The 23,321-nt window shown below is 37.8% G+C and overlaps 1 protein-coding gene across 1 annotated transcript; it reads left to right on the forward strand.

Annotated features, from left to right (window-relative positions):
- The first annotated feature begins 439 nt into the window (after nucleotides 1–439).
- LOC129245005 (cyclic nucleotide-gated cation channel subunit A) lies at nucleotides 440–21,600 on the forward strand. Its single transcript, XM_054882945.1, has 7 exons — nucleotides 440–770; nucleotides 9,752–10,072; nucleotides 10,181–10,343; nucleotides 10,408–10,947; nucleotides 19,728–20,393; nucleotides 20,463–20,613; nucleotides 20,884–21,600. Exons 1-7 carry the CDS (start codon nucleotides 723–725, stop codon nucleotides 21,044–21,046), a joined length of 2,052 nt encoding a protein of 683 aa, XP_054738920.1. The 5' UTR covers nucleotides 440–722; the 3' UTR covers nucleotides 21,047–21,600.
- The last annotated feature ends 1,721 nt before the right edge of the window (nucleotides 21,601–23,321 follow it).

The raw sequence follows: 23,321 nt of genomic DNA on the forward strand, positions 1-23,321 counted from the left end.
GCATTAAACGTTACTTTTAACTAACGGCCGCTTCATTGTGCTTAACCGTCTGTGTGTCGGCGAGTATGTGTCTAAGCGGTTGTCCGGCTGATCGATTGCTAAAATTTATTTATTTAGAAAATAACTTGGTTTTTTTCTCGATTTTTCGCGTTAAAAATAATTTTGAAGTACAAATCGTGTAATTTATACGCACATGCGCAACTCGAAGTGCGCAAACACAAAGAATAACAAAAAATCAAATAAATTACACGTACTTATAGCTGTATAGGTATGTATGTAGACAGGCATACAGATATGAACAGTAAACGGGATTGCTCATACGCCCCACTCATACCCTTAAGCTGTAAGCTGCTGTTCTGTTTACTACTGACGCACAACGAAATTTTAATTCAATTTTTTTAGCGTTGTTTTTCTTCGTGCGTCTGCGTACAATTGCCAGCAGTCATGAATTTATTGAAATTTCTTTAGAATTTTCTAGCTGAGAATACGTGCATAAATACTGAATATTTGAGGTGATGAAGTGATGAGACAATGGCGCTTTGGAGGCAAATGGAAATTATAAAAGTGTTATAAAGCAAAAATTATGCAATTCGTGTCGAAATGAAGTGTTTATTTTTAATCAACACAAAATTGCAGTTTAATTGAGCAGCAACTAACCGAAGATTATTGTGAAATTTGTGCAGATTTTTGGAAAAATTGTGGTGCAAAAACGATTTGGAAAAATGGTGCATTCTGTTGATGTGTCTACTATTGCTGGAACCAGTGACATGGTAAAATTTAATTTTGAATTGATTGTAATTAGTATTTTTGTAAATTATATTTGCACACCTTAGCCCGTTTTTGCATTTAAAGCGACTATGAAATCCATTAATCAATATTTTAAAAATATAAACTATTATATAAGCAACGTCAGAATATCATTTAATAGTGTAAGTTTCCTGTACTTTGCAGCATTATATCTTTGTAACGAAAAAATCAAGAATACAAATATTCAATTCGAATGCAAAACAAGAACCGGGTCTGAATATCCAGTTAATTTTGTTTTTGAAGTGAAGTGTTTCTTAGGCGTCTATGGACGAGCGAGAATGGAGAGTAAAATTTCAAGGCCATGTAACGTTTTGTGCATTTTCGTTCCGCGAGAGAGAGAAAAGATGTAACGTAGATGAAAAGGAGAGAGAGCTATACCTTATATATATCTTAGATACACTTTAGGCTATTTTTCCTGAGTTTTTCCTTGTGATTGTTAATTTCTAGTGAGAAATACCACTGCCTTTTCTTTGGCGCTTGTTTTTGGTGTAAACTTGTAGGAAATTTATTTTTGGAGCCTACTTTTTGGCATTATTATTCCTTGGTGCCACCGTTATATTTCCTTGGGTCGATTTTGGCGCCCTGTGGCAGCCATTTTGTTTTTGTGACATCTGTCAAATCTTTTGTTTATTATTCAGTTGTTTATGCCAAATCATCATGGCAAGTTACACGATCGAATAGCACGTTCAAATGATACAACTTTTTTATCAAAATGAGTGTTCATTAACGCAACCGTTGTGCGCATTGCGCCCATTTTTCGGTAGACGTGGTGGCCCTTCCAATTTCTTATGTCCCATATTGAACCATATGGACCTAGACGACATGTGGTTTCAGCAGGACGGCGCTGCGTGCCACACAGCAAACACCATTTTATTCCATTTAAACATCTACCCGCCCTTATAGAAAAACCCTATTATTTCCTTGGTCCCAATTTTTTTGGCTTTTTTTGGTGCCTAGTTTTTGGCGCTTATTTCCGTTTCCTAGCTAGTGCTTGTGCGTACTATAAACCGCTATCCATTTCGGCGTCTGATTTATTGGTATTGCCTTGCGGTAATTTGTGCCGTTGCTGCGGTCCTGGAATCGCTCCGTTTGGGCGGATGATAAACGCTCGGAGTAGTACACGTTCTTGCCACGGTTTGTGTCCGGCGTTTACCTACATCGGTCGACCCTTCTCCGTTTCTCTGCAAATAATGTGAATTTATTAAGATATATATTCTTTCTTTCTCTCTCTCTCTAATTCTCTTTCGGGTCTCTCCTCCTTCTTTGTCTGCCTTAAAAGTTTCACTTCTGTTATGTGTACTACGCTATTCGTACTTTTTTTTGATATTCTATTCAATAAAACTGAGTATCTGACAAATTTATTACCTAATACAAGAAAGTGGTACGTACATTAAATATTTTTTTATAAGGTAGTGCCTCAATATTTGAAAAATTGTTTTACTTGCATTGCTATGCTGTTTTTTGACACCAAAATCATGGCAGTTCATAATACATTCCTTAATTAATTTCAGCCTCACAGTAAATATATAAGAGCGATGAACAATAGCGGCAGTTTTCTTCGAATGAAAGCAGAAATTCCAAATATGTCACCCAGTATAAGCTTAACGTATAATATCTGAGGTCACTTTTTTCATTACATTATTGCAGCCATCTATCGAAAATGCTGAATGTAAAGTTCTGTATATGAAATTAAATAAAATAAGGAAAAAATGGCAAAAATTTATAAAACTAAGCAAAATAATCCTTAATTTATGTTTAGGTTTAGTAGGTAGGTTAGGTGGCAAGAGTACCATAGGAACACTACAAGTAGCACTTACGTGCCGTTTTAATACCGTAATGTGGACCACTGCCTGTGAAAAATGTAATGGGCTGTTGATGTAGTGAAGGAGAGAAAAGAGATCTAGGCAGGCCATCCCCAAAGGGCATGCTAAGGAATCTCAAGCGTCTAGCCGTCAGAGCCGGACGTTTGTAAGGAAAGTCTCTTTCTCTGCAGGATCCCCGCAGCTTCTGCAATAGGGGTTGTACGAAAGTCCAAGCTTCTCCGCATGAGTTCTGATCATCCAGTGATCAGTGCACACCGCAATGAGTTTGGAGTTTGAATGGCGGGGAATTCCCATCACCTTAAGCGTCCGGTTTCTGTCGTATTGAGGCCATAGTGTTTTTGAGATAGCGCACGACAAATAGAAATCCGTCTGTCCTGTTATAGTTCTTTACGATTTTTCTCCCATAAATATAGTTGTCTTCAACGAGCTGCTGCATTAGTACTAAAAATGACAGTAGCTAAATGAAAATTTCTCGAAATTTGAGTGTAATTAAAATAGTTAAGGACTCCTAAACTCTAAACAAAAGATGTTGAGTTATAATAAAAAAATGTTAGATCTTCTATTGATTTTTTGGGTGTTTTCTTATTTTAATGTATTGTTTGTTTTTTAAGAATGCCATTTAAAAAAAATCTGTTTCTTAGTTGGAATATTTTTGTTTATTTTATTTTTTACTGGCTAAAACTACATCGATAATCTTGGAAACATCTTTTTTTAACTGTCCTTGAAGAGGTTTCTGGGAGAATAATAATTTTTGCAATATGCATTTGGCTTTACACAGAGTTGTTTGTAGAAATTAAAATTTGTTATTTGATTCAAAAATTGAGTAGTAAAGTGTTTTTAAAAACCAATTTTACGTTCAATCATAAAACGGTTATGCACTTCCAAATAAAATATCAAACCAAATTCTCCTCAGTTTTAAGAAACAAACCCATTTCAAGAGGAATGAGCTTAAAATTTTACGAGCTCTTACAAGCAGTACCGAAAAGTTGCGAAAACATGGGAACAGAACTTTAAAAAATCAATTTCCCTCGTGAGCATTAGACAGACATGGGCGTGGTGCACTAAATTTCTATTACCACTTTCTTGAAGTTTACTTACTTTGACTCTTAACGACATTAGAGCAGGAATGAGATAACCAATGCATGGCTAGCATTACGAATTTCTAATAACTCGAGTATACATAAATTCGATTTTTCTCTCTTTATATTCCCTCGGTCGATTATCACTATTTGCAAGATTTAATGAAAACAGTTTTTAGGCTACTCATTTTAACTTAGTCGGAATTTTGTCAGCTTAACTATAGCTAGGCTTGCAGTGGAGAGCCTATTGAACTACCTACAACATTGAACTAACAACAACAGTGGTGGTGAAAACATTGATTTTTTCCACCGAGGAAGTTTTTCATAAAATCAACCGAATATTAATTTTTACGAGTAATGATGCGGAGTCAATCAACCCACTTATCAAATCGGCAACGAAAGTGAAGGAGGAATAATCCTTTTAATATATATTGTTTTGGATTGATAGGCAAGCATCGACTTTTATAGGAAGGCATTGGATCAGTGAAATGCAAACAACGCAAAGCATAGCACACAAGAGACCTCACATATCCCAAAATTTCCCATACTACATATATGTGTGTCACATGTACTTTTTTCACACAATTCTTTGGTGCACGCTTTTCTAACGAACGTATTTACCGGGTAAAAAAGTGTTGGGTGTATTCAATATGATTGAAATTCATGATGTAAAAATTTTCTCGATCATTTTGTGCGTTACTACCACCGAATCAGAGTTCAAAGTCAACTGTAGGCATGAGATATTAGATTATAGAAAAACTTGCTCATAACAGAAGTTACCCCTCGGCAAACCTCCGAGTACATTTCTGCCATGGAAAACCATCTCAAAACCATGTCATCTGCTGCTCGGGATCGGTGTTACTCTAGGCAAGAATGATATGGAGATGAGCCAAAACGCTCCAGGGGGTAGCTGAGATCTTCACCATAATGGAAATAGTGGAAATCGTATCCAGAAAAGTGTTCGAAAAAGTTAAAACTAAAATATTTTCGGACAGTCAATCAGTCCTCAATGCCTTAAACAACTTTACGTTTGATTCAAAAGTCCTTATAGAGTGTAACAATGCACTCAACAAATTGGTGACTCTTAATCAGGTCATGAGGGATACGAAGGAAACGAGAAGACAAACTTCTATTCGAATAAAGTGCCTTGGTCCAATACCTCATTTTTCTGCTTTAACAAAAACAACCAAAAACAGGAAATCAAAAAATGAATTCAAATAAAAACCAAGGAATACTGGAATGGCACAAACGGCCTTAATCCAAAAAGTTCCTGAACTTTAATACCAACAGAGCAAAATCTGTTGTAATCCTGGATAAAAAGTACCTTAGATTACTCTGTGGAGCACTTATAGGAAACTTTGCCTACAATAAACATTTGAATATAATAGAACTATCTAGAATTAGTTTAAGTTCTGCTAAGATGAAGAGGAGTTCATGGAATACTTAATCATCAACTGTGAAGCATTAGATCACAGGAGACTCGGAATCCAAGGCTCGTACCTACTAAAGGATGAAGACTTACAAATTGTCCCTCCTAAGGAGCTGGCTCGATTTATTGCAATACTAAGTAATTTGAATTAAGCACTTAGGGACGCACAATATACCAATCAGGTCGCAGTGCTTAAAGGCCTTAGTGTATGCTGTAGAGTCATTACGATTACCATTACTGTAGGCGCCTTCATTTATAGGACTATATTCGTATCAAGACGTACAGCACGAATTGTAGGAGAAGCTCGGCGACCCAAATCTATACATATCGCCCACCGAAAGCCTTTAAAATAAATATGTAAAAATAAAAATGTTTAAAAATGAAGTTTGAAATCAAGATATTTTATTATATATTACATGTGCCTCTGTTTTAGTTTGAGAATATTTCTAAAAAAATATAAATATAGACTGACCCTAATTTTTCGTGCATTCTCATTCTCATTTTTTTTGTTTTTGTTTTTTTGGTAAAAGCCTGTCAACCCCTTACAGTGCATGCTCTATTTCAGCTTAAACAATTTCTGTTCTCAAGGCCACAGTAGCAAAGTTTGTTATTTGCATTATAGTTTCATGTTCATATTCGCTGTTTGAAGACAATGAATGGTATGATGAATATGGATTACTAAATAGGGGCGTACTGACAACTTGCTAGACACATTAGTGGATTAAACGCTGTCACTGACAGCATTGCATTGTCTTCATCGTATGAATAAAGAGCTTGAAAGGCATTGTTAACGCTCACAGTTAGACACCAAAGAGACAAGGGCCGCACAGAGGCCAAATATTCACACGCCTAAATGCTGCCTTTTGTAAACTGAAAGCAGGCGGTGCACAGTGGTCGAAATTAGTGATCTAATGGGATTTAATTAAAATCTAAAGTTATAAAATGCCGAAGAAATTGCTTTTCTACCAATAATGCACCACTACAAAGGTTAGCACTATCTATTTTGTTTTGCTTTTCATATTCGTACAGCTCTGTGCTGTCAAACATAACAGGTGTTGTGCCAAGTGCAAGCAAAAACTTTCTCGCTTATTTATACTGCATACTGCAACTCGCTGCTTTAGTAAGCAAATTCCATTTTAATTTAATCAAAGTGTTTAGTTTAAAGTTAAAGGTATGAGATCACAAAAAAGGCGGCTTTGTGCTATGTTTGTAAATTTGTTTAAGTTTAAATTGTAGTCAAAGTTAACACTTGTAATAGCCTTGGAAAATTGCCTAATCCGAGTTTTTCGGGGAGTGTCAATTCGACCGTACTCAAGCTAATTTTTGTTTTGTTTATTGAATTTTGAACGTAAATATGTAAAATCTGCTGCTACTTTTTTGCAACTTTTAACGATATTCGACGTTTTGGGAAAATTGTCGGCTACCAAACCAGACTTATTTTTAAAATGATAAGATGAGAAAATTCCCTCAAAAAATGTTTAAGCCATGGAGCCATTTATATTTGCTAATATTATCACCAAGAATAACTACAATGCGGACCAATGCCGAAATATAGGTACGAGATTAGGAAATTTAAGTAGCAAATTAGTGGAAAAGTGAGACAGTAGGCATGGAATTCGCCAAAAATTTGAGGAAAAACAAAGAGTGATGAGATAGCCCTCTTTTGTTAGTTGCTTCGACAATTATTACTGCTCAAACACAAGTTCGCAAAGATTCTTCCATTACTCACAAATCCTCTACTGATGAACTTATTGAAGCGGCGAGCTCCAGCCTATATAATGCTGGAATACGAAATTCGTCCAAGGATATGTCAAAGATGAACGCTAATAAATATGCGGTTAATAAATTAAGACGTGTCTTTGTTCAACTGTCAAAGCGGCTCCTTATACTACTTAGCCTTGCCATAAATTCTGTGATACATTTTTCAATGCATACTGCGAGAACAAATTCGCAGAAACAAGTTCCGTTCTTTTTGCTTTACTTATAAATTAAACTCAGTTTCGTGGCCAATTTCGCTTGTTAACAATGTACTAAGGAACTAAGGAAAATCGCAAAAGTGGTAACGACAACAGCAAAAGTGTACCAGGAGGATGTCTTGGAAGACGAGATGAAGCAGTTCAGCAGAAGTCTCTTCAATAAAGAGTATTGGATCCTACAGCAAGATGCCGTTCCAGCCCATAAAGCAAAAACCTCCTAGCAGGGGTTAAAAAACAATATTCCTGGGTTCGTAGCCGCTGAAGATTGACTCTCTGGAAGTCCAGATCTGAATCCATTGGACTACAATTTGTGGGCAGAATTGGAGAACATGGCCTGTCGAAGAAAATTGCATATTTATCTCTTTAATATTTACATAATTAAATAAATATCACTTTATTAACGAAAGTATTATATTTTCATATTTATAACGGACTTAATTTGTAACAGAACTTATGGCAGGACTAAGTACAGTGAAACCTCCCCTTGCGGACACCTCCAATAAGCAGACACTCCCCATAAGCGGACGAAAATTGTGGAACCGTGAGTTTCCGCTTGTGGGAGGTTTCACTGTATATAGATGACGATTACACAAAGCATCATCATGCTTGACTCATGATCGTTTTCGATGACGTTATTGTAAACAATCCATTTTTCGTCACCAGTGATAATCCGCTTCAAAAACGGATCGACTTCATTCTGTTTAAGATGCATATCACAAGCGTTGAATCGGTTGGCTAAATGAATTTCTTTCAATTCATGCGGTGCCTAAATGTCAAGCTTTTTTACCAGTCCAAGACTCTTTATGCTTCTCTCCAATCCCACGCAAAGTTACATGACGATCCAATTCGATTAAAGTCTTGATAACGTCTTCACCGACATCACTTGGCCGACCTGAACTTGGCTCACCTTTAAGTGAAAAATCTCCAGAACGGAATTTGATAAACTAATTTCTTTTAATACTTTATCACCATATAAAAATCACGCAACTTTTTAGCAACCTTCTTTACGCTTTTTCTTTTATGGAAATAATAAAGTAAAATATGACGAAAATGCTCTTTTGTGTGCTCCATATTAAAATTGACGCAAAACAAACAAATATAAAGAAAATTACGCGCACTTTTTGTTCTAAAGCAAGTTCAAAGTGACAGCTATTAACTGTCAAAGGAAAAAATTAAAATAAATAATCACAAGCTGTTCAAAACAATTATCGACGCTGTCTATATGTAAAATCGGCAATTACTTTCCAGATAACCTAATAGCAACCAAATTAACTGGTGTAGGCAAAGGACTGATTTTAAGATTCAGCGTGATTATACGATCTATTTCTTGTGGATATCGAATTAATATTGAATCATTTCGACAATACGCTACAAAACCAGTGGCACTCTTTGTTACAAAATATCCTTGGCTATAAATGACCAGCTTTGTACATAAAATTTTAATTCACCGAGGTGACATTATAGATGCTGCTCCACTTCCAATCGAGCAAATGTCAGAAGAAGCACTAAAGCTAAAAACGAAGACTTCCATAATTATCGCGAGCATCATGCAAGAAAAAGTTAAAAAAATGCACTTTGGAGGATATTATGAATGCTATTTTCTGTTCGTACGAAGCCGTGATATCGTCTTAATCTATAAGCCACAGTTCGTAAAAAAAAAAAAATAATAAATAATAAAAAATGGTTTGGATATAAAAGCATTGCAAATTCTTTTTGATAAAGATATGAAACATGAAGAGCTTAGTTCAGATGAAAGCGTCTCAGATTGTGACTGAAAAATGAATAAAATTTAATTTAAATTAGAATATATAAAATATATTAAAACATTTTTGTGTTGTATGTTAGTTGTTACTGTCATAACTTTATTTATTTGGCATACTCTAATCTTACATCTATCAAATAAAACCCATTTTGTGAACGTTGCACATCATTAAATATACCACTAGAACTACTATAAAAAATTGAAATGAAAAAAAATTAAATAACGTTTTGTTTTCCAAAAATGTTCCAGAAACTTTACTTTGTATGTGCATAAAAAAAATTATGTAGCGCTTCTTTTTCTCGAGATATGAATTTAATTCCGTTTGAACAATCATTTCGACCACTGTGCTGCGGTGCAGAACATTTTATTTAGTTTGTATGGATTTTGTTACACTTGTATATGTTGGTATTTAAGAACACAAACCGCGTCATAAGAAAATTACGTCATCAAAAATATTACGTATTACGTGGTTTCCAACGAATTTTATATGGAGCCATACGCATGTTTAGTTAGTATTGCTGTAGGTAAATTTGTGTGTACAGATATACCTCTGGGCATGAAACACCAAATAACAGAAAAGTGTTTTTCCCTAATAGCGGTCACCCCGCCCCAGGCAATGGCAAGCCTAAGAGTGTATTTACGCCATAAAAAGCTCCTCATAATAACCCAACTGCCCTTCGGAAGTGGCGTATGGAAAAACATCAAGACGCACAGCACAAATTGCAGGAGGTGCTCGTCCAAACACCAAATAAAGGGCGTAAATGCCAATTATATTGTATATATATATATAATAAAATAAGTTTATTAGTATATCAGTGTACTCGTATGCATTTATTTTACTACATTTCGTTTCCTCATTGCTTTTCTTTCCGCAGGACCAAACAAAACGCACAAAGCCTTCCACACTGCGCCGCACATTGAACGCGCTGCGGCAACGTTTAACACGACGTAGTCGCTCCAAACCGCCCGATTGGTTTCTCGAGAAATTTTCCAATACCAATAATGTCGATAAAATTGGCAAGACCACAGCCAGCACAATAACAGCTGCCGCAGCGGCTAGTGAAGAGGGCGCTGCCAGCGGTCCAACTGCGACAAACACTCCACCTGCCGATGAAGGTCTTTCCAGCGAAATACGTGGCACCAGTCGGCTGTGTAATCGGCTTTCGGTGAATCCAACACTGCAGTCGCATTATAGGGTGAGTCAAAAAAACAAAAAACAAAAAACAACAGAAGCCTGCTGACTTATCATTTGATGAAATGTACATATTTTACGTTTCTCTTTCTCGCTTCTTTTCTGCCTGCAGTGGCTAGGCATCGTATCTTTAGCTGTACTGTATAATATTATATTCGTTGTGGGGCGTTCCGTTTTTTGGGAGATCAATCAACGTGCCCCAACCGCATGGTACTTTCTAGACTACCTTTGTGATCTTATATATCTCGTGGATACGCTGGTGCATATGCATGAGGGTAAGTAGCGGCAAGCGTCCAAGTGATTTTTCCCCCATATTTTATTCTCCTTTTCTGCACACAGGCTACTTGGATCAGGGTCTGCTGGTGCGTGATGCCTACAAGTTGCGGCGCCACTACTTCCATGCCAAAGGTTGGTCCATCGATGTATTGTCGATGTTGCCCACCGATATCGCCTATATTTGGTGGTCGCCAAATTCATGTAGTGCCAAAATGCTGCCCTGCCCCGTGATAGTACGGCTAAATCGTTTGTTGCGTGCGCCGCGTCTGTGGGAGTGGTTCGATCGTACGGAGACGGCTACTGGTTATCCGAATGCTTTTCGCATTTGCAAAGTGGTGCTCGCTATTCTGGTGCTGATCCATTGGAATGCTTGCATGTACTTTGCGATTAGTTATGCCTTAGGTTTCGGCACGGACAATTGGGTGTACAATCTGAACGGTTCGCGGAACAGTACATTACAAAGGCAGTATATTTATAGCTTTTATTGGTCTACATTGACCTTAACGACGATCGGTGAGACACCAACGCCCGAAAACGATGCGGAATACTTGTTCGTGGTGGCGGATTTTTTGGCTGGTGTGCTGATATTCGCTACTATAGTGGGTGAGTATTTTGCAATTTCTAGATTTAAACATTTTTAACCAACTTATTTAGAAATGATGCAAATTTACGCGGCAGTAATTACTTGGACTCAAAAACACATTTTCTTTCTCAAATAATAGACTCTACTAACGGCTGGGCTTAAACTACATTATATAATCTTTAGTACCCTTTTTCAGAATGCTTTAGAAAGGTGTGGCCTCAAAACTATGAACAAATATTCAGTCTTGGCAATATGCGTTACTTCGGGCTGAGTGAACAATTGAACAGAAGAGTTCTGCGTACAGTTTATAAAACTTTGTGATTTGGCGGTTGCAAAATACGTAGACAGAAAGATGTGCTTCATACATTGGAATTGACAGAGGCACCTGTAAACATATTTCAGCGGATATATGCCCACTGTCTCCACTCACGGAATATTATCATAAATGATTACTAACGTTCCAGCTCTGAAAATATTCGATGCACCACCTACTGATTGGGATTAAGGAAGGTTTTTCTCCTCTCTGTGTTGAAAATACCAAGTAGAGAAGAACTAGACTGCTCTCGGAGTTTTTCTCAAGTTCGAATCTCTTTAACAGTTGGGTGGCATTGTACGACAAACCTGGGCCTTGTTTTTGGTTTTGTTGCTTAAGCCAATTTACTCTCGCCATATTAGGGCTGACGTAATCTTAAAGCAGTTTGATCGTTGCCGTATAACGGTGGGCCCACAAAATACAATGATTCAGTGAGGTTGGGCCAGAGGTAGAGTCCAGTCAAATGATTTGATTTAGGAAAGCATGAAAAGAGGTAGTTGGTCTTATATTAACTAACTTCGCACGTAGAATACCACCTTGATCAAAAAGTTCCCGGAACAACCACCAGGTTACACCCTGGGTCAAATAATTTGAGTTCTGCTTTCTTGTTAGGTTGATTAATATTCCTACCAAAATTGTACAACCGTTGCTTGACAGTTGTAAGTCGGACTAGGGCTTGCATTAGGTTAGGTTGTCACGGTTGTCAACTATGTGGCATGTAGCATCCTGTGTTGTTGCATGAGGAACATGACCTTATATTTCCAAAAACCAATGTGAATCGTTTAGAATTCTTGGAAGACCTATGATTTCCGCAGTACTGAGATCTTCAAACTCATTGAAAAATTGCCTACCTCAAACGGTGAATTTACGTTTGGATGGAGCAGGGCAATGACACAGAGGGTTGAAAATTTTCTCTTCTTCTCTTCCTTATCTAGACGGCTTCTACAGAAAACGTTTGTCTCTACGTTGAAACAGTGCCCCGTTATAATGGAAACTATGCTTATTTTAGTTGAGCAGAGTTTATGTGCATTTAGCAATGGGAAATGGACACAATTGTCGGAAAATTCTACAGGTGGATTCGTTACATCATCATTCATTAGCTATTCTTATAAATTTCCCAAAGATAAATTGCTTACAAGGTAAAAATATGTCTATGTTATTGTTTGTGTACTCATCAGGTAGCTTAGTGTCGAGTCTTGCTAGTTCATAGGCCCTGCAGTTCCTCTCGATATCGCACTGACCAAGTACCTATTCCAGCTTTGAGTGAAATTACTCGTTAAGTGATGGCGGCAACCTTGGCTACCTTAAAGATTATTGATTGTTTTGCGAAGAATTTTATCACCGTCCGGCTTTCATGAAAATGTAGATATAATCTCCAGGTTAGAATTGACTTAGCTCTTCACTAAACGGTGTTAAATGTTAGAGTAAATACTAAATTAAACTTTAAACCAGATAGTATATCAATTGCACTACAGAGTCTAATTAGTACTTTAACCGAATATATTAACCTCCCTTGTGGAGCACGAAATAGACTTAAATTCTAGATTGTGGCCCTAACGGGACAAGACATTTTCTACTTCAAATTAGAAAGACTAAGATAGACATCAGACTACATAGATTGACTAGACTATGTTTGACTCCATAATAAAATGCAAAACATAAAGAGGCTCTAGATCTCAATATCTATGTCTTATACTGGAATATACTCGACACGAGGCGACAAGCCCCCTTTTTTAAACTTTATAGTTCATGGACTAGATTAAACACTAGACTAAACGCCAGGCTGATAGCGGTTACCCCTCGACAGGCAATGGCAACCTTTCGAGTGTATTTCTGCCATGAAAAAGCTCCTCATAAAAATACTGCCGTTCGGAATCGGCTATAATTGGCGCATACACCCTTTTTGGGTGTTCGGCCGAACTCCTCCTACTGTGGCGTGCGTCTTGATGTTATTCCACAAATAGAGGGACCTTCATATATATAGTATAATGGGTAGTTCTATAGGAAAGGGAAATTGCCGATCACCGATTTTTCTTAAGTTTTGTAGTTTTGTGGTACTGGAGATACAAAATTACTATGCTAAGCCATTTTTCCCAGTGTTTTCAAGTTATGGTGAAAGGAGTGAGGCTTTTATAATCACGGAAAGAATAAATGCAGACATATAAATGCATGTAATATTTTAATAATAAATAAGAATACTTGGAAAAACCTTAAAGTTTTCGTAAAATAGCATGAGGCCTGCCCTCTTGTTATTCCAGTAAAGTGGCCTTTGATTGGTACTTATTGGATGTGTAACTCGGGTGCAAACCTGTAACGAGAAGCACACTTGTTCAGAGCCTAGATCAGTTGTAAATTACTTGCCTTTGAACAAAAACGAAATCATGCTAAAACAAAAAAGCAGTCATGGATCCTAAAAACTTCTACGAAAAGTGGTGTACGAACATTGTCAAAATTTTTAAGGGAAAGTGGGTGAAAAGTGGTGCCTCAAAAAAGGAGAAAAAGTTTGAAATTAAAAGTAATATATTTTCAATATTAATTTAAAAATAAAATTAATTAATTCAAATCAATTTTTTAATTCAGCATAGTGGTTCAAGAGATGCATTTAAATTGTAGACTACATTCTTGCCTAGACAAGACTCAACAAGAATCAAGCAGATGAGAATATATTTTGACCAATGACTAAATTGAATTCAAAACTGAACTATCATTAGATAAGGCTGTTGCTGTTAAAGCGGCTGAATATTTCTACTGAAATAATCCTAATTGCCGACTAGCGTCGTTTTACTACCACTGTTCTCGTGTGATTTTTTGTTGTTGTTATTTTTTTTTTGGTTTTTTTTTTTTTTTTTGGTATTGTTTGAGTCAAATCCACTTCGTGAGATCCAAGTAAAACGGCAAACTTTTTATCCCCATGTGTGATATTTCACTAATTTGTTCTAGGAGAGGCTTACCAAAAGAGCGAAGTCTTGCTCTCGCTAGATCTGGACATTCTCATAAATAGTGAAAAATACTTTCTTTCACTCCCCTCCGCCTGACGGTATTTGCAGATGTGATTGAAAGGAAGTTTAAGTCTACCTACCTTCCAATGACCTGTAAGAGTTACAGTGGTACGTGAAATGTTTGGGCGGGAGTATCCTAACAGGTAATTGGTCTTCTGGATGTTGCACGAGGGCCATGTTTTTCTTGCTGTACTGCATGTAGTTAATTACTTCTACTTTATTTGAGCTAAAGCAGATTAGTGGAAAGCTATGGATGTTTTTATTTTGTTGAATGGAGTAGCAACTGCAACTGTTATGTCTAGTGCCGAACCTTCTCTTGCTAGCTCATCTGCTATTTCATTACCCTCTATATCCCTATGACCGGGAATCCATATCAGAGTAATATGAAGTCAACGGCCGAGTAATTCTCGTTCCTATCTGTAAGACTGTAAGACTAGTTTGGATGAAATGGAATTGGAATCTAATGCCTTGATAGCTGATTGACTTGATGGGGCTATACTACAAAGCTAGACTAGGCAGTTGCATAGGCATCAACCTAAAAGAAGGCGACTAATTTAAGCATTGCAGCTTGCTCTGCCAAGCTTTCACTTTCTTTCCTTTCTCTCCTCTTCTATATTTTTCCTTCCTTTAACATAATATTATACTTTAGTTCACACCATCGCCACTATCGATCATTTTCATGTCACTTCCCATAGCGTGCATGTTTTATTCCCTTTACTTTGCCCACGCACAGGTAATAGCAAAACATTCTGACCTTAACGTAGTTTGTCAGTGTCCTTCACCTTCGACTTTTTTTAATGATTTCCCAGTATTTATACAATGATGACCCCTCTAAATATGCTGTATGTATTTCCAACTGCCTTACCTGTGCCACTGTTATATGAATTTGTTCTTGTTGATTGCTTAATTGGTCTTATTATGCCATCTAAGCAAATGAATTGTGTGTCTCTGAGTCTCATTTCTCGTGCCGTTGGTGGCGGAAGACGCATTTAGTTGTTCCGTTGTTTTCTTCTTTTGCGCACTTTAATGAGTACTTCTTAGTTGTCTTTGATGTCGTTGGCGGTGAATGACTGATGGTCGACCATCAACATCAAACATCATGGCGTGTCGCCTTTTATCCTTCGTCGCATTGTCATTCGCATTTTGCGTGTTCTGTTGTTTGCTGTTTGGCTTGCAAAGTCACGTCACGCCATTTACGTTTGTGTGTTGGCTACTTATTACGCAGTGTTCGTCTAATGGTTATGGTACGTGCTCTCACCTTTGCAATAAGGGGCAGCGCGAGTCCTGGCATTCCCAAAACCCTTGACAAGAAAAAAGTTTTCTAATAATAATCCAGTACTAAGTAATTGAAGTTTTAGCAAAACCGACTTGAGGAGGATGGATTTTTACATATAAGTGTTTTATTTGTATATGTTTTGATAAATGATAGCAATTTATATCGCGGATTATTTGCTGAAATTGGTAGTTGATCGATCTACGAACATCAAGGCACTTACTTTTTTCAACAGCTGTGTAGGCACAGTAGGTAGTACCGATAATAAAATATGCTGAGAGGTTAAGGGCGGAGCCTGGTTTATGAGGTCTAAAAATTGCATCTCTTTGTGACTTTTTTTTTAAGGAAAAAATTAATTTAGCACTGCAAAGTTTTTTCTATCTTTTAATGAACATTTAAAAAGTATAAACAATTTTTGTACTGGTTAAAATAAGTTGAAAAAAATGTTTAACATAGAAATTAGTAGAGCACTGCAACGCTGGAGTTTCCAACTGGCGTACAAGATACGGCTCGTAATTATTATCTAAAGCAAAAAATTTAAATAAATTTCTAATTATCATGATTTTTTGTTCTAGATGAACTAAGAAAACTGAGAAAAATTCCAAAATTTCAACTTTTCGGAGGTTTTAAAGAAAAAAATGCCTTTCTATAAAAAAAAATTCACTTCAACTTAGTATAAAAATCTTGAAAATTTTTTTTTTATCTATTTTGTTAGTTCAAATAGAAGAGAATTTAATACTGAAGGGAACAAGCTATGATTCATTTCAAAAGGTTCATCAGTTTTTTTTCATTCATGTACGCCAATTCAAAGAAATCATAAAAATGAAAAGTCGAGAAAAGAAGATAAAGTTTGTACTATAGCTGTCCGGTCACAGCGTATCTACGTTCTACGGAAATATTGAGAATTAGGCTCTGTAGCTTTGTGTGAATATTCTGAAATATATTAGGAATCGCTTAAAACGAAAAAAAAAAAATTTATTTTTATAAACCAGGCTCCCCTCTTAAGCGATCTTATATTACTAAACGCAGTTTCAATATTTTTTCTAAAATAGTTTACGACCCTCGTAGGCCAATTTACACCCCGCGACAAAATGATACCACATCAACGTTTTGAATAATTTTGACTATTGTCCTTGTTTTTTGCATGTTACATATTTTGTATAAAAATATATCCCCTTGTCTAACAAAAACTATATTAATCCAATATTCAAAATTCTTCAAACAAAAATTTGAAACATACCATAAGCCTTTTATGCCTAGTATACGGCTTTTAATTCGAATTTGTAGAAAGATTTCTGGTATGCAATTTTATAGCTTATACAATTTTAGTATAATATTTTGCTAATAAGGAGTTGCTGAAAATTCGCGTTGATTTTTTCTTTGACTGTCGCATTCATTATAATACGACTGTCGCATTCGTTATAATACGAAATTTAAAAATTGTTGATGTGCTACCATTTTGTTTCCCATTATATATCTATGCTAAAGATTCCTTATCGGAAATTCAGAATTTAAAGCAGAATTGTTTGGTACCTAGCTCAGCAAATATTAAGTAAATTTGGTTACTCAGCATTGATATTCGTTGACTAAAGTACCAAGCCACCAAGACGTTCAATTCAATGGGTTTAACTGTACGATATGTAAGAAGCAAAATTCCTCGGGGGCGTTTGTCGCATACCCAACGTGCTTACTGCAAAGGCAGATCAGTGGAATCTGCCCTGCACACAATTGTTAAAGATATTGCGGAATCTCTATATCAGAAAGAACTCGCAGTTGGCGCTTTCCTCGACATTGAGGGGGCTTTTAATAACGTTCTTCCGGAGGCAATCACTAAATCTCTGGGTAGGCTGGGGGTTGGAGCCGACCTTTCCAGGTTTATCTACAGAATGCTAAACGACAGAACGGTCGTGGCAGAGTGGGTCGGCGCCTCTCCCTCCGCAGGTGACCAGGGGTACGCCGCAAGGCGGTATTCTCTCACCATTTCTCTGGATAATTTTATCAATGACTTGCTGGAGGAGCTGGTGAGGAGGGGCTGTAGGGTGATTGCCTGCGCGGATGACGTGGAATTAATTGTCAGAGGAAAGTTTGTAGAAACCATGTACGATTTAATGCAGGGATGTCTGAAAGTAGTTGTTCGATGGACAGCGGACTGCGGTTTTGTCGGTGAATCCTCTTAAGACGGAGCTCCTTCTTTTCACGAGAAAGTATAAAATACTCAGAGCTCAACTCCACTCGAGGGGGGGTTCTAAGTTGGTGCTTTCTGACAAGGTGAAGTACCTAGGTCTAATCGTTGACAGTATGCTAACATGGAATTGGAACATTGAGGAGAGAGTAAGGAAGGCAACAATCGCCTTGTATGGATGCAAGGGCGCAATTGTCAAAAGAAAGAGCCTCTCGCCTAGAGTTGTATTTTGGCTTTATAATACCATAATAAAGCCAATCTTGTTATATGGAGTCGTTATCTGGAGAGGATGACACCAGTTAAAAAACTAGAGAGAGTGCAAAGGTCTGCACTCATTGGAACTACTCTTACTCTAGCGCTTAATGTAATGTTAAATGTGGTACCTATAGACATTACAGGCAGAATTGCCGCTGCACGTACTGCAATCAGGCTGAGGGCTTGGGCTATAAGCTCAATCTCACATATGGGCACTAAAGAATCCTCAGAAATTTTAAGTTCATCCCCCGTCGACGGATCAGTGTGTGCCCTCGCTTAGTCCAGGCGGAACTTTCTCCACCCATATTCCATCAAGGGAGGAGTGGGCCGGTACCCATCATATTCAAATTCAGGTTATCGGATCGTCTTCCAACCACAAGTGGCCGCAATCAAATAAGCAGCTGACTGGCTACTTACTTGCGTAATAACTGTTAAGAAGGTAAATATTTACTCCGATAGCAAAGCGGCAATTAGGGCCCTAGGCTCTATTATGGTGCATTCGAAAGTGGTCAGGGAATGCCTGGTCTCTCTCTCGGTTGCATCAGAATTCTTCGATAACAAAGATAATTTGGCTACCTGGTCACAGTGACATTGCTGGAAACTGCGAAGCCGACGAGCTGGCCAGACAAGGCACCTGTGAGGTAGTGCGTCCGTGAAAGGAGAGGATCGGGATCCCCAAATTTACTCAATATTTCTTGGAAGGATAGGCTTTGCACCAACTCAGCGAGCGCTGGGCAAGTACACGAACGTGTAAGGTCGCGAAGTTATAGATCAACGCAGTAGCGTTTAGTTTTCATATCTAAAGCTCTTTTTGTGTAACTCGATGAATTTTTTGGATAGTTGAATGTTTTTTTCGAAAACCGAATTGATGATGTGGAATGGTATTTTTCAAGTCAAGAATTTGGATAATTCTGTCATGTAAAAGTTTTTCTGCAATCCTGGATATAGTCGGAAGTAGGCTTATAGGTCGATATGAAGTTGCAGCTGTTGGCTTTTCATCAGGTTTTGGTAGCGCAATGATTTTAGCGACTTGCCATACCTTTGGGAAGTATTGTAAGCAGTAAGTTAAAGTTAAGTAAGTAAGTTAAACAAATTTCTAAGGAATATGTAAGCCTCAATTGGAACTCAGTAAAAACTTTACCAGTCAGCTTTTCATATCCGTGTGCTTATTTATATCTAATTCTAGTTTTAATGCATAATATCCACGTGGTATCAGTATTAACATTAGTATTCGTGACAATTTGTTTATCTTTGTTGTTCGATAAGACTTTTTCAAAACAATTTTCCAATGTCCTTGCTTTTTCATCGTTTGTCTTTTCTTAGTGGTGGTTGATGCTTTATTTGATTTTTTATTTCCACAAAGAATAATTTGTGTCATGTGTAGGAATAAGATTTTTAATAAATTTTTCAATTTCCTTTTTATGTCAGTTCAACCAGCCTTAAAATTTTTTGTGGCTAAGTTTAACCTTTGTTTGTCAGCAGGAGATCATGACGCATGCCAATGCGCAACATTTTTTTACCAAATCCGAGATTATATTGCAGAAGCTTGTTAAGTTTAATTTGGAACACCTGCATAGCGATATTCGCCTTGATTTACGAAACAATAAGCCTCAAACGATGGGAACTGATAGGTTGGGTTCAAGTAATGTCGAATAACTTGCCACTGACAACTTCAATTGAATTAGCCAAGCATAAGACCACATTTGAAACTCTTGTTCTTCAAATATTTGACTACGGAAAATTTCAATTTCTAACCCCTATTCTCCTTTCGCCATCAGGCAACATCGGTTCCATGATTTCGAACATGAATGTGGCACGCGTCGAGTTTCAAAATCGCATGGACGGCGTCAAACAGTATATGGCTTTCCGCAAAGTTGGTCACGAGTTGGAGGCGCGTGTGATACGTTGGTTTGCCTACACTTGGTCGCAGAGTGGAGCGCTGGATGAAGAACGCGTACTAGCCGCACTGCCGGACAAATTGAAAGCGGAAATCGCCATACAAGTGCACATGGACACACTGAAACAGGTGCGCATTTTCCACGACTGCGAACCCGGACTGCTGGAGGCACTAGTGCTGAAACTCAAACTGCAAGTGTTCAGTCCGGGTGATTATATTTGCCGGAAAGGCGATGTCGGCAAAGAGATGTACATAGTGAAACGCGGCAAATTGTCGGTAGTGGCAGACGATGGCGTCACTGTATTTGCAACACTCGGCGCCGGCTCAGTGTTTGGCGAGGTGTCGGTGCTGGAGATAGCGGGGAATCGCACAGGCAATCGACGTACGGCCAATGTGCGTTCACTAGGCTACTCGGATCTCTTCTGTCTGGCGAAGCGTGATTTGTGGGAGACGCTGGCCGATTATCCGGAAGCGCGCGCCACACTCACAGAACGTGGCTGCCAGTTGCTACGCAAAGATGGATTATTGGACGAAAGTGTTTTTGCGGGTGCGTACTCAAAACCATTCAGAAGCGAACATTTCACAACAACACAAACATTTTTATTTTAATTTACAGATTCGCAACGCGCACACGACAGCATTGAAAGTGGCATTGAGAAATTGGAGATGTCGGTGGAGAACTTAAATGTGCGGTTAGCGCGTTTGCTCGCCGAGTATACAGCAAGTCAGGCAAAACTTAAGCAGCGGCTGGCGAAACTGGAATCAAAGTGAGTATTGAAAGAAAATGGCTTAGAAAAAGAGAGAAATAAAATTACGGGATGCAAAATGATAGGAAAATAGATGAGTGCGTGGTTTGATGTGTGGAAAATTAGGCGTGAAAGCGGTCGTTGAACTCGCATATACAATTCAGCATTTCTTGCCCGCAGATTTTTCCACAATTCGTCTTATTTATAGCATACCCACGCTAATACATAGATACTTAATGTAGATGAATTAAAATTAACTGAAATTTCGGTGTTTTCCTTTCGTTTGCACAGCTATCAATTAACAGCCAACTCCAATGCGGGCATTAGCGCAACCGAGCCTCAAACACGTCCGCGCAGCGGGCGACTCTACTCGCTGCAACCGAAAAAGCGAACACGGCAAAAACGTTTGATGGCATCTACCCAGTCCAACGACAGTAAACAGAATACATTGTAAATGTATTGATGCGATGCCGCGTGTGGTGATGCAAAGCAGGCGTGTAGCGTTTCCGTGCCAAAAGCAAAACCAAAGCCAGCCAATGCCAACGTGAAAGCAAACAACAACGGGCAACAAAGAATAAACGAATTTCATTGCAAGCAGTACGACAAAATAAGAGTTGGCAACAAATGCCAATGACGCGCACAGAAATAAGGAGAAGCGCGCAAATGAATCACTTTTCTCGCGCGCGTGTGGGGAGCTGCTTAGCCACCAATTGCGGTACTTTGCGACTGCTGCCTGTGCTCTACTTACTTCACTGTGGCGAATGTCGTATTTCACCGTTGCTTTTGTGGTTTTTGCTGAAGTTGCTAATTTTAAAATTCGTCCTCTAAGCTAAGTGTGGTGATTGGTTCACTATTACACCGCCCTTCACCCCACTACACCTTTTTCTTCAGTCAACTTTTACGTGCCGATGCGCTTAGATGCGATACTAAATGGTGATAAATGAATTGAAATTCACAAAGTTAAGAAAATTGTAAGTTTACAGTAAAATGAGAGTAGGAAGATAACAAATACATTCAAATGTATGCAGCATTTGCATGTACGCATACACATACACAAACAAATACATATGTATATACATATATCAGAATGTGAACAGCATAAAAAAAATCTATTTCTACACACTCACATAGCCACACTTGTTTCTACCCAGCCACAGGTATATTCCAAGCGCACACGACCACAGTTACATTTGCAGGTATGTGTTGGTGTATGCATTTATTAAAGATTTAAATTGGATCACGTTTAAAGTGAATGAAGTAATTTAAATGATAAACCGGGGAAAAGCGCTAGCATTTTCAAGACGAGTATTATGATTTTTATCCTCAAATACGTATATATATATACACAGACACGCTATTGATATGTGTACATCTGTTTGTAAAAGTAAATAATTAATGAAATCACAACACCATAAGTGTGAACATTTAAGAAATTAAATTAAATAATAACGTACATATGTATGTATGTGTGCGAATCGCATCCCCAGATCAATAAGGCCGTAATTCCAAAAAAAAATGTTTTTTGTTATTTTTGTCAGTAAGAGCGAAACATTTTTAATATCTTCTGAGCAAAATCAGATGTTAGGTTTTGTTTTACCATGTTGCAGCTTTATTACTAGCCAGCTGATGGACTTCTTTGATGTGTGGTTTACAATATTAGAAATAGCTTTATTTACAAATTTTCTCAACCTCCTTCTTCAGCTTAATTCTCGTGGAAGCCTTAAAGGAACTAAAATGTGTATGCAATAAAATACGAGAGCGATACAAAAAGTACCCGTGTTAGAAATGAAGACACCATTTTTCAAAAATTTGTTCTTTATTTTTCAACATAGTCCCCTTGTAGAAAGATACACTTCTCCCAACGCTCCGGCCATATTTTAACCCCTCCAAAAAATAGGATGTGTCGAACTCTCCAAAAACGTCTCTGTCTCCACGATGACTTCCTCGTTTGAACTAAATTTTTTTACCGCGAGCCATTTCTTCATGTTTGGGAGCAAGGAAAATCCTCGCTATGACCTTTCCGGTCGATGGGACATCCTTCGCCTTCTTTGGAGCAGGATCACCGGGAGAAATCTATTGTTTTGATTGTTTCTTAGTTTCTGGTGTGAAATTATGAATCTAGGTTTTATCAACGGTGACCACTCGAAAAATTTCCTCGGATCTCGCTTAAATTACTTCAAACTCTGCTTCGAAGTTAAAAGCCGCATCCGCTTGTTGTTGCTTGTGAGCAATTACGGCACCCATTGGGGCGACAATTTTTTCATCGCCAACTTATCATGTAAAAATTTAATTGAGAATTATGATTTATTCAAAAAGATGGATCAAACAGCCTGTATCAAATTTTGTGCAAAAAACGAAATAAAGTGCGCGGATGTATTCCGAATGTTGACTGTGTCATACAGAGAAACTACTTTGGACCAAAGCAACGTTTATAGATTGTACAAAATGTTCTCAGAAGGCCTGCCTGACGCCCGAGCACTTCAACAACAGACGAAAAAATTGATGAAGTGAAGAAAATGGTATTGGCCAATAGTCGAATCACCGTTAGAAAAGTTACTGAGGACCAAGACATATCGGTTGGCTCGTGCCATTCGATTTTTTTCAATGATTTGGGCATGAGACGGGTCGCCGCAAAATTCGTACCAACACTGCTCAATTTCGACCAAAAGCAGCATCGTATGAACATTGCTAATGAGATGTTGGACTCTGTCCGCGACGACCCAAATTTG

Source organism: Anastrepha obliqua, chromosome 4 (assembly GCF_027943255.1).
Source record: "Anastrepha obliqua isolate idAnaObli1 chromosome 4, idAnaObli1_1.0, whole genome shotgun sequence".
Classification (NCBI taxonomy): Eukaryota; Metazoa; Arthropoda; class Insecta; order Diptera; family Tephritidae; genus Anastrepha; species Anastrepha obliqua.

What these genes read in the sequence shown, in the direction of transcription:
- LOC129245005 (XM_054882945.1), top strand. Translation starts at nt 723, where the DNA reads ATGGTGCATTCTGTTGATGTGTCTACTATTGCTGGAACCAGTGACATG. An exon ending in GCTGGTGCATATGCATGAGG is followed by an intron (nt 10,344 to 10,407) that starts GTAAGTAGCGGC and finishes TTCTGCACACAG; the next exon opens with GCTACTTGGATCAGGGTCTG. An exon ending in CTGGCGAAACTGGAATCAAA is followed by an intron (nt 20,614 to 20,883) that starts GTGAGTATTGAA and finishes TCGTTTGCACAG; the next exon opens with CTATCAATTAACAGCCAACT.